Here is a 12,316-nt window from a genome sequence, read left to right on the forward strand (position 1 = left end):
CAGTAGACCAAAAAGCATATCTCGTGAACTAAAAAAAAGCATGATGGACCCATTAGAGCAAATAAGTCAATATTTTCCACTGGGGTAAACCTTTATTTTCTAAGAACCGTTCATCCCAAAATCCAAGTCAAAAATGTGAAGTAATTGCTGCCAAAAGAATATACTATATACACAAGGACCAGTGGAGGAAGAATTTACATTTTCGAGGACAAATTTTAGTTAATTTTAATTAATTCACTTAATCAAAGTGTGTGTCCACTGCTGATCATTAAGCGATTATTTCATCATTCTCAACGATCACGCCAGAATATATATTAACATGACAAAGAAAGAAAAGGTGCTGTTGCACAATCAATTCTATCTTCATCTTAATTAATAAGTTTGGTAAAACCTAATTAACTACCCTCTGAAAGCAGTTGTATAATTAAGTGGGTAACTTAATTATATAATTAGTTTAATCTAATTTCTACTCTCTACTGTACGAGACCAAACATTATTTCACACACATCGTCATGTGTGCCCTTTTTCTTACTTCATCATCCTTTTCTCTTCGAACCCTTTTCTTTTTACTGTTTTGATCTTCCATGCACCATCATTTAGGCCTTGCTTAACGGCTAAAACTACCCAATAATCAGGATGCAATTGGGTCCCATATGTTTATTTATTTATTTTTTATTATTTTTTTTATAATATGTTTAGTTTGATCACACCAATTGCTTTGGGGTTTCTCTCTTTATATACTTCCCTATAACCTACACCACTTCTCACTTCCCTTCTCTCTCTCTCTCTCACTCACTTTGCAAAGAAGAGTAAGCCAACATGACAACTTTGCTTTTCTTCTTCTTCTTTCTCCTCCCTCCTACCCTTTTATCTTCACCAGTTCAAAATCCTGAAGAGGTTGTTCAAGAGGTCAACAGGTACACCTTCCACCTTCAGATCCATGTTACCCACTTACATTTTCATCTTCTATTCTGCATTACATGCTAATTTTCCTCAGACCAAAACCAAAATGGGATCACTTTTTTCACTTTCATCAACTTCATTTCAAACATGTTCCAAAATATTGTTCTACATTATCGGTCAGTGCTTCTTTAAACAGACAATTTGTTCCTTAAAACCAGGAAAAACATTTTGTTTTTCACACAGGTTAAAACTTTACGTCATCATGTATCTTATAGATTTTAACATCATACTACATCAATTCATATAAAAGACTTTTCATCTACCTTTCGGTTATAGTATGAAAGGGAGAGATCAAATTTTCAGTCACATTCACTTGCAAATCATTTATTTGATAAATTTATTAAATTTTATATCTAGTTGAGGAATTAATGAAAAATTGTTTTTGTTATGTTGTTTTCTTTAAATGTTTTTAATTTTTAATGAAAAAATCCCTTCAATTACATAATAGTGTATAATGATGAAAAAGGTGAATAGGCCCTTCACAATAATATCAGTTACTATATACTAACCAACATGTCTTGGTGGTTGGATTTTCATATCGATTGCCACTAACTGCATCATCAATTATTTTATTAAAATTAATTGAATAAAGAGAGAATTAATAATAATAAATTATAATAATTGAATTTTTGGGGTGCAGGAAAATCAACGCCTCCATAGCTAGGCCTAGGAGGAGCTTGGGCTATCTTTCATGCGGCAGCGGCAACCCCATTGATGACTGTTGGCGGTGCGACCCGAATTGGGAGAAGAACCGGCAAAAGCTAGCGGACTGCGCAATCGGGTTCGGAAAGAACGCCATCGGCGGAAGGGATGGGAAGATCTACGTGGTGGACGACGCCGGCGACGACGACCCGGTGAACCCGAAGCCAGGGACGCTCCGCCACGCCGTGATCCAAGACGAGCCCCTCTGGATCATCTTCGCGCGCGACATGGTGATCCAGCTGAAGGAGGAGCTTCTGATGAACTCCTTCAAGACAATCGACGGCCGCGGCGCCAGCGTGCACATCGCCGGCGGCCCCTGCATCACCGTGCAGTACGTGACGAACATCATCATCCACGGCATCCACGTGCACGACTGCAAGCAGGGAGGGAACGCAATGGTGCGCGCCTCCCCACGGCACTACGGGTGGAGAACCGTGTCGGACGGCGACGGCGTGTCGATCTTCGGAGGAAGTCACGTGTGGGTGGACCATTGCTCCTTGTCGAACTGCAACGATGGGTTGATCGACGCCATCCATGGGTCCACCGCCATCACCATCTCCAACAATTACATGACGCATCATGACAAGGTCATGCTCTTAGGTCACAGTGACGCTTACACTCAGGACAAGGACATGCAAGTCACTATTGCTTTCAACCACTTCGGTGAAGGCCTTGTTCAAAGGATGCCAAGGTAAATCACACTTTATTCAATTTTTCATTTTACCCTCAGAGTTATTATTCATTATTACACGTTACTTTGGAGGCCATGTTATTGAGTGTGAAAAAAAAAACAAAACCTTTGTGCAACTTGCAGGTGTAGGCTTGGATATTTCCATGTTGTGAACAATGATTATACTCACTGGGAAATGTATGCCATTGGGGGGAGTGCTAATCCAACCATCAACAGCCAAGGCAACAGATTTGTTGCACCAGATGACAGATTCAGCAAAGAGGTGATTGATTATTCATAAAGTCCTGTGTGTGCATTTTTATCATATGCTAAACTTGGTACTTGTTTAGGTGACAAAACGTGAAGATGCAGCAGAGAGTGAATGGCAGAGTTGGAATTGGAGATCAGAAGGGGACATGTTAGTAAATGGTGCATTTTTCACTGCTTCTGGTGCTGGAGCCTCCTCAAGTTATGCAAGGGCTTCAAGCCTAAGTGCAAGACCATCTTCACTTGTTGGTTCCATTACAACAGGTGCTGGTGCACTCACCTGCAAGAAAGGTTCTCCTTGCTGATAATGACTCATCCACCAATTTCTGCCTCATCCATTCATTCCAAAAAGGAAAATTAAACAAGATATATATACGTATATGTCCCAAAAGAAAGAAAAAAAAGGGCTAGTATATATGGTGGTGGATCTCTGGCTTTTATTCACTTTTCCTTGGATTTCCATACATCTCCACTATTTTCGCCCTTTTGGGGGGGCTTCTTAGATTGTTTTGTTGTTTTTCTTTCTTTCTTTTTTCTAGTTTTGATGAGTAACTCATGATTACAACCTCCACCTGTTTACTCTTGGAGAACCAGGTCAGTTGAAGAATCTGGACGTATTCTGAGAGGAAAACAAACAAGTGAAGAAGAGTTGATATATTATAATTATTCTGTTATAATACAAAGTTTTGCCTAGGTTTTATACGCTCTTATACTATATAATATATGTTAAACTCTCTCTTAGCTTTCTTCTGTCTCTCTTCTTGTTCCTACTGACCGACACATGCGCAGACAGAAATGAATAGTGTGCTGACTAAGACCACGAATAAAACCAAAGCTTATTTGAAAACTTAATTCGATCCAAAAGGAAAAGAAATCATCGAATCCCATCAATCATTTTTGTCCAAATTTAAATGCATCGAGCATTCGAAAATGCTCAACTACCCTAATAACTGTTAACAATATATAGGACAAAAGAAGGTAGTGGTACAATCTGATCAGCATGCTAATATATTTATTATGATGTTTGTGTTGTTAACTTGTACTTGACCAAGTGGAATTGATTACGCAATACTGTTTTCAGCGTTTGCATTGATCTTTGAACTAAGTAAAGCCAATTTAGGAGAGACTAAAGTGAATATATTGGGGCAAAAAGAAAGAAAAAAAATAGAAGGAGTGGGAGAATGGTTGATTGCAACAAGACATGCCCTTTCCATTGCAAGAGTTAAATTGGATGTGGAGGCAAAGATAGGTGAGGATTAGCTAGGAGAAAATTAGGCGAAAGGGTTGAAAAGATGAGAAAAAGCACATGGGTGTGGCTCCTAAGTGGATCTTCTTTTGACGGTGGCATTTGATGTGATTGTAGCTATTTGGTAAAGATTTAAATTGGGTTACAACCACATTTTGACAAAGTTTTCATTCAATTCCTTTCTTCCACCATTTCCCTTTCTTGAATAATGAGAACTCAACATTTGACCCCATATGATGTTACCAACTTACCATTCCTCCTCTCTTTACCCTCCTCTAAATCAATATATTTTATAGTTAATTAATTAGTGAATATGTTTTATAGTTGAATAATGATATTTTAACAACTATTTTTTAACAACTTTTTGATAATATGATACGTGTCACTATTTTATTGGTTTGTTTAAATTTATTCTAAAAAAATATTTGAAAGGACCAATCACAAACTGCCACGTATGCGTTGTCAAAAAAGAATTATTAAAAAGACTTTTTCCTTTATAATTCTCAGCAATGTTCAAAAACAATTAAGAGTAGAAGAAGGGCCTTAAAAGAAAAAAAAAATGTAGTATATACAACTCATTTAGTAAAATAAAATTATATGACATGATCCGATAAGAATGTTAAATTATAATTATATCTTTAGTAAATACCATATTACAATATAATATTTTTCATATTAATCATATATAATTTTTTAAAACTTAACTTTTAATTTATTCCTTTTACAAATTATGACGATTATAAAACAATGCGATTATAGCTAAATTGTTCGAAACTATGTTTTATTTATATAATTACTTTTTGTATTATAAACACTTATATAACATTTAAAAAAATATAATTAGTACGTTAAAATTATTAAATTATAATTCTTTAATTTAATATCCTGATAAATAATTTAAGTTGATTTTATGGGTTAAGGTAATTATACATATAAATATGTTAATAAAAAGTTATTATGCTTATTCATACAAATTATTATTAAAAAAGGTATACATAAATTCCTTTTATTTATATAGTTAATTTTTCTTAAAATTATAAAAAAAATATACAGGTTTTGTAAAATTAATATTATATGCTTTAAATATTTTTCTTTAAAAATATTTGAATAACAAAAAGTTAGTTTTGTTTTAATTAGTATTGTAGTTTAACGTTATGTGTAAATAATATATATAACAAAAAATTGAGAAGAAAATAAATGTCGACATAACATTATTATCTATTGTATTAACTATAACAAAAACATATTACAATATAATAGGATAGTGATTATTTTGTCGTATCTTTCACACCAAATAATCCTTAATTTCTATGCTATCTATCTTCATTAAGGTTAATATTATAATTTGTCATTTTTTTTCTTGTTTTTTTATAAAAAATTCAAACCAGACAATATAATCAATAAAAGATTCTGTTAACTGTTGTAACACGAGGAGTATTACTGTAGGAAGATTGAAGAAAAACAACTGAAATTGAGGAAGCAATGATTGTGTTATTTTCTTCCTTTTTTATATGAAAAATAACTTTTTGAGTTTAATTTATGTATAATGGCTTTATAGATTTTTATATTATTAACTAATTAAAATTTAGTTGAAAGGGATTTGAAGATAATAATTATAAGAAAATATGTTGTATATAAAATATTGTGATCGAGTAATAATATAAATGTACTACATTTTTCATTTCATTTTTATATTAAGTAAAACAACTGAATCTTCCTTAATGATATACAAATCATGATTCTCAATTTATAACAACTATTATCACTTAATATTTAAGATAAACCTGAACGATAGAAAAAATGTCAAAGAATAAAAATAAGATAAATATTAATTTCATTTACATTTTTTATCATAATAAAATTATGATATTAATAAAATGGACAACAATAAAGAATCTTCAAAAAATATTTTGGGTTGCAAAATTTTATTTTATAGATATATACAAATTTAAATGTTCCAAATACATAAAATTTAATAAAATTTCCAAAAGATATTTTATTTATATAGTAATTTTAGTTTGCATAACAAAAATTTGGAGGTTTCATATCTCCTAACTCACATTTAGAAGCTCCGCCTCACACAAAGTTTCGTCTGAACATAAATAACAATAATAGAGAAAATAAAATACCTAGTAGTTAGAATATAATAAATTATGTATAGGTGGTAATATTGAATTTAAATCTCATGTTAATATGATAAGTTGAGCAACATAATTTTATGTAGAAAGGGTACATGTAGTTTTTTACTTATGAATGGTTTCATTACTACGGATTGAGTTTTTATGATGTATATTCTTGAAAGACTAAACACTGTAGTATCATATATATATATATATATATAATACATATTTAATTTGTAACATCCAAAAAATATAGAAAAATACTATATAAAGGAGTCAACATATAATAATATGATAGGACAGTTATTGGAACAAAAATAAGTTTACAAATACCCTAAAATACCCAAAAATTTAAAACTTTACGAAGTACCATAAGTCTGATACAAAATATATGAATAGACCGAACGGTTCTAAAACTACGTTGAAACCAAACGGTTGGTACAAAAGATACTAAGCCTACTGACCGAACGACCTAAATATAAACTTCAGGGTTCTCGCCTTCCAATGCTTCTTCCAACGAACACTCCTCGTCTTCTGCTCACAACCACAGGATTATCATTGCAAGATAGAAGATGATCGAACAGGAAACATAAGACAAGATAAGAAATGTAGGGTAAGATGGTGTAATTTAATTAATCATAAGAACATAAACAATACATAATCATATATTCAGTCAAACCTTTGTAGTATGAATCATCATACATATATATTTTAAGCAATAACCAAACACATAATTAAAATGACCGACTCCTTGACTTGACCATCCGGATTGTATGAATATGTAGCTTGTGGCCATTCTTGAACTTGGGTGGTGTAGTAACTGGAAACCCCTCAACTGCCCTCCGAGGTTAGTCCGTCATACCTCACCCAGATTCCTTCTGGACTAGGACCTCCTGCCATTCTCACACTATGACTTACCCATCTCTACTTGAGAATTGGTAATCATTAGAATCTCAGGATGAACACTGTGAATTTCCCTGTCCATATTCATACTTTACCAATTCAATAACCATTCACTGAGATATTCCTCCTTGGAATTATCTTCCATACCAAATTGAAATATAATACCAACATACTTCATCATCCATAATACATTTAAGTGAAATTAAACCAGACCATAAAACAATCATCATCATCGAGTACACCCAAATGGAAGAGCTTAACATCTCTTATGAACAAGACCGAACGGGATTTTGTTCCCTATAGGTGAACATGACCGAATGGTCATGCACAGAGTAAAACTCAAGCATGAGCCGAACGTCTTTCAAGCCGAATATCAGAACAACTGAATTCTAAAGCTAAATTGAATACTTGTGATTCAGAACAAACATCATTGACTTAGGCCGAACATTATTAGTTTGGGCTGAACATTATTAGCTCAGGTCGAACTCTATTGGCTTATGCCAAATACTATTACCTTAAATCGAACACTGATGGCCTGGACAGGACACTATGGGTCTAGGCTGAACACTTTTGGTTGGGACCGAACACTAATATAACTGAACGTTTTATTTTAAAAATACTTACCCATATTAGCCAAACATACTAAGAAATTGAATGCTAGTACAAGATCGAACACTCTAAAGAACCGAATGTTAGTACAAGACTGAGCACTCTAAATATATACGAAATGTATAAATAGGACCATTCTATGAATTAACTGGACACTATGTACCAACTGAAAACAATTATAGTATCTAAGACTTAAACTCTATTGAGTACATTATCCAAGCTTACTACTAATTGGAAATAGAAAACAATACCTAGACCGAACGCTATCTTCAATTATACAATACAAGACCGATCGGTCAGTAACTGAAATTCTACCAAAGAGGAATTCAGTTAAGACCGAACACACACAACAGACCGAACGGTCACGAATGACTCTCGGCGACAAGTAATAATTCTGCTGAATATTGCAGAATTACAAATCAAGCCCTATTCCTACCCAATTCACGCCATCTATCAAACATCCACACATACAGACGAACATGCAATAACACCAATATTTCATAACCATCAAATAACCAAACAAAATACCATTCAAACATACGACCATTCAAAACAGAGAATCATAATTAAATTATACAAGCTTCCCTTACCTTTTTAACAGAATAACTACTTAATCAATAGTAGAATACGTCCACCAAACACCAACTTTTTCTAGAATACCTATAACCCACCGAATAATAAGAAAAGATCAATCAAAAGACCAAAACATGATTAGCATTTGTGAAGATGAAACTGATGAACACATGTAACCAGAACTTTGGCTTGCATGTGCCTGAAAACAGGTTTCTTAGAAAGAGAATGAACTTACCAACTCAAAACAACAACTTGATTGGTGCAAATGACAGCCCTTGACACTAGGAATGCTTAAACGTGGCCTGATTGTTGATCATAAGTAAAAGGATATGAGAATTTGTAGAGAGAAGAAAGAAAGTTTTTAGAGAGAAGGAAGAGAAAATGAAAAGCTCATAAAATTGAAGGGAAACAGTGCATGCAAAAAGTGACACGAAAATTTGAAAACTTGATTTATATACTATCGTCAAAAACAACTTGATCCACTCAAATACGTATACCTGGCTTCTACTTTCTACTGAATTTACTGGTCGTGACATAACTCCTTTAACAAAGAAAGATCTTGCATTATAGATAAAAGAAATTAAAAAAAAATGCATATTTTGTTATCGTAAACTGATTAATGTAATTAATAAGATAACTATGGTATTCTATTCTACTATATATGTTATGTTAGCAACCAAATGGCTACTTAATAATGTTAACAAAAAGTCATGATCATTAATGGAGCCAAATGCTCTAATTTTTTTATAAGGAAGATCAGCTTAAAATCTTTCAAAAGCATTCAAGTATAAGAAATTACACTGATATCTAAAAATAGATCGACCTCAAGACAATTCTAGTTAAAAGTCATAAAGTCTTTATCCTACAGTAAATATCTGCTTCAAATATTGAAACTCGGTTAGTACAAAATTGATTTTTGTAAATTCATGCCGCAATCAGAGGGAACTTGTTTTGAGGTACCATATAAATACCATATAAATATGCACCAAGTTGTTATATTCATAAATTAATGAAAAGTCAAAGTTTAGGTTATAAGAAGAAATTAGGTAAAAAAATATAACCAAAACTTTAGGTAAACGAGTGTATTTTAAAACTTCTATTACATTAAATAATATTTAATTTGACAAAATTTTTACTGATAGAAATATATTTGAATTTTATCGATAAATTTATTTATTGATAAATCTATCAGTAATATATTTCATTTATTAATGAATTTATTTGTTAATAAAATTTATCATAACTTAAAATATTTATTACCAACTGATTTGTTCGTCGATAAAATTATCAATAAAAAAAGCAACAAATTTTATACCCAAACCTATATTTCGATACACGATAGACTAAACTTTTTTATCTTTATCTCCTCTTCATACGAAAACCATAACATTATCGACGAAGAAAGTAACCAACAAGAAGAGTGTTAACCCGACGAGCAATATTGTTCCTCGGTGAAGAAAGCGCCCACTTTCGCCCTCTATCTATAAAGCGCTCCTTCATTACATTGTTGTCTCTGCCAAACCCATGTCCTCGACAGAACTTGTCGTCCTTTCTAAAGTCCTCCTCCTCATGTTATGCCCAACTTTCAGAGTCTTCGGTCCCCCTCACGACTCCCTTCTCTGGGCTGCACTCAACAACTAGAGGTGCATTATCTTCCTTGACAAAAACAAATATGTTATCTCCAAGTTTGAGTAGTTCTCTCTTAACATCGAAGCCTACGACATCTAGTTCACCACCAAAGTCTCCAACTACCCCAAACTTCTCTCCTAGGCTCATGCCTATGCCCAAGTCAACTATCATCATGTTTAGAACCTTTTATTCTTTGAATGCAAGCTCATCACTAACTATTTCTAATCACATTTATCATTAGCGCAAAGCATGAAGGTCAACAAAACCCACATTTTCGACCATGACTTTGGGTACGAATAGTATTTTACCTATATCCGACCTATTTATATATGCTTATTAAAGTATTACTATTCACGAATTTAAAAAAGTACTAACTATCCATCGTGAATTTTATCCGCAGATACCTACATATGCGAGTATTTTTGTCATCTTTAGTCAAAACTTTACATTAAGAAAACTTTGATATACTAAGAGAGTTGAATTTAACTTAATTTCAAAAAATTACTTTGTAAAGTGAATTTTGTATTCTTATATATTATAATTTAACCATATTTATAAATAATGTGTAAAACTTAACACTAATTTGGCTTAATACCACTTTTGGTCCCTAGTTTGGGAGGGTTTGTTCAATATGGTCATACCTTTTTTTTTTCATAACAATTTATCCCACCTTTTGAAAAAACTGTTGAATTGAGTCCTTTTTGTTCATAGTGGTCTCATATTCAAGTTTAAATTGTTTATTATAGTCTTTATTGTATACGATGATGACATGATTTTTAACATAACATTATGTCAAGACTGTTAAAATAACATTTGGATAGGTGAATGCATGAAAGAACTTATTGACGTCGTAACCAAAAAGGAGTCAATTGAACAGTTTTTTCAAAAAGTAGGATAAATTGTTATTAAAAAATGAAGGTAGGACCATATTGAACAAAACCTCTCAAACTAGGGACCAAAAGCGGTATTAAGCCCACTAATTTTGAAACTAATAAATAGATAGTATTATATAATTATAAATTTTATCATTCTACATCAAATTTATGTAATATTAAAATAAATATTAGTTTTAGAATATAAAGACAATATCCATAAAAAAAATAAAGTTGGTGTGTTTATGTGATGTAGTTGTAGGTAATTTCCCTTCCCTCCTAACAAATGTTGTCCCGTAACTAATCATAAACACGATAAAAAAAAATACTCGTTAGAAGACCAATTACACATTAAAAAAGTGTTGTAGCAATGCCAAGCCTCACAATGATATCTAAAGGTTGTTGAAGAAAATGACAAGACGCCAAGCAAAGATGATATGCCAACAAATTTTTGTATTGATAATTTAGTTTAAATTTACAAGAAATACCAAGAAAGTGAAATGCACAAGGACCTTGTGTGCAGAATTACTTGAAAAGTAAAGTAAACGTGAATTCTAAAACACTTTCACTATTAGGTTTGATTTTCAGTTTGTAATGTTCTAATCTCAATATGAAGAATAAACTCAGCATTATGTTTGGTTCCTTTCAAAAGTACATTTGGACATTATATTTTTATAAATATAAATTCTTTTTTATAAATTTTATAAACCCTAAATCAAGCAATGATGTTATTTAATAATATGATTTTTAAATTAATATTTAAAATATTCATTAAATAAAAAAAATAAAGCATATTAAGTGCAAAATGATATATATTCAATATATTTGCGGATTGGAAAATTATCTCTGGTTCATTTGTAATAAATTTTGTTGTGGTAATATATAAAATTTAAAATTTGGTTTCAAAATATCAATAATTTTAGAGTTTAAAATTTTCCATTTTGGAAAATTAAATGTATTCATATTTTATTTATAATTTTTTTTATTTCATTAAAAAAAAAGAAAGTATAATTTGATATAATAATTAAATATATTTATGTAGAAAATAATTGTAAATAAAAAAAATTAAACAAAAGATATTATATGATCATAACTGAGTATTCAACATTTATTGACTCTATGGTTGGAATTGGTTCACTGATACTTCTGAACAACCTTATTAAATTTAGGCACATAATTTGTGGATGCCTGTTGCCTCTTTTCTCCATTATTATGGTAGTTGCAAATTGTTATGCTAAGGGTAAAACATAACTTAAAGTTATTAAATTTTAATTTATTTGTTTGAATTAAATATTTTAATTAATATTAAATAAAATTATTTAAATATTAAACGATTATTATTAATATAAAAGCATTATTAACATTCTTGAAAGATAATATATTTTAGTTAGAATTTATCAAGATTTTTTAGCTAATATGAATATTTTATTTTTTCTTAATAACGTTAATCAAAATTATTTATAGACTTCCATATTTGTTTTTTATTTAATTGAGTTCTAAAATTTTATTAAATAGAGTAAATGTGATATTTTTGTCAAATTAATGTTAAAGATATTTGAAAGATGATCGAGTGTTATTTCAATACAAAAGTTTAATTAATAATTTGGTATTTATATTTTTCTTTTTTAAGTAAATCGAATCCTATAATGTTATCCTTTTTTGTCAACTTCATTCTTCATAGATTAGAACAAACTCAAAATCTACAGGGTTCGTGTGTGATTTTCAATAATGGAGTAAACAAAAACAAAGATCTTGAATGTGG

At 31.1% G+C, this 12,316-nt stretch overlaps 1 protein-coding gene across 1 annotated transcript; it reads left to right on the plus strand.

The window, feature by feature from the left end:
- Positions 1-749: 749 nt before the first annotated feature.
- On the plus strand, positions 750-3,295 carry LOC106762795 (probable pectate lyase 18). Its single transcript, XM_014646862.2, has 4 exons — positions 750-917; positions 1,604-2,356; positions 2,480-2,618; positions 2,686-3,295. Exons 1-4 carry the CDS (start codon positions 820-822, stop codon positions 2,905-2,907), a joined length of 1,212 nt encoding a protein of 403 aa, XP_014502348.1. The 5' UTR covers positions 750-819; the 3' UTR covers positions 2,908-3,295.
- Positions 3,296-12,316: the final 9,021 nt, after the last annotated feature.

The sequence above is a fragment of the Vigna radiata genome, chromosome 5 (genome assembly GCF_000741045.1).
Source record: "Vigna radiata var. radiata cultivar VC1973A chromosome 5, Vradiata_ver6, whole genome shotgun sequence".
In the NCBI taxonomy this organism is placed as follows: domain Eukaryota; kingdom Viridiplantae; phylum Streptophyta; class Magnoliopsida; order Fabales; family Fabaceae; genus Vigna; species Vigna radiata.

Coding starts and splice junctions, on each gene's coding strand:
- LOC106762795 (XM_014646862.2), top strand. CDS start 820: ATGACAACTTTGCTTTTCTTCTTCTTCTTTCTCCTCCCTCCTACCCTT. Junction 918..1,603: donor GTTGTTCAAGAGGTCAACAG/GTACACCTTCCA, acceptor TTTGGGGTGCAG/GAAAATCAACGCCTCCATAG. Junction 2,357..2,479: donor CTTGTTCAAAGGATGCCAAG/GTAAATCACACT, acceptor TGCAACTTGCAG/GTGTAGGCTTGGATATTTCC.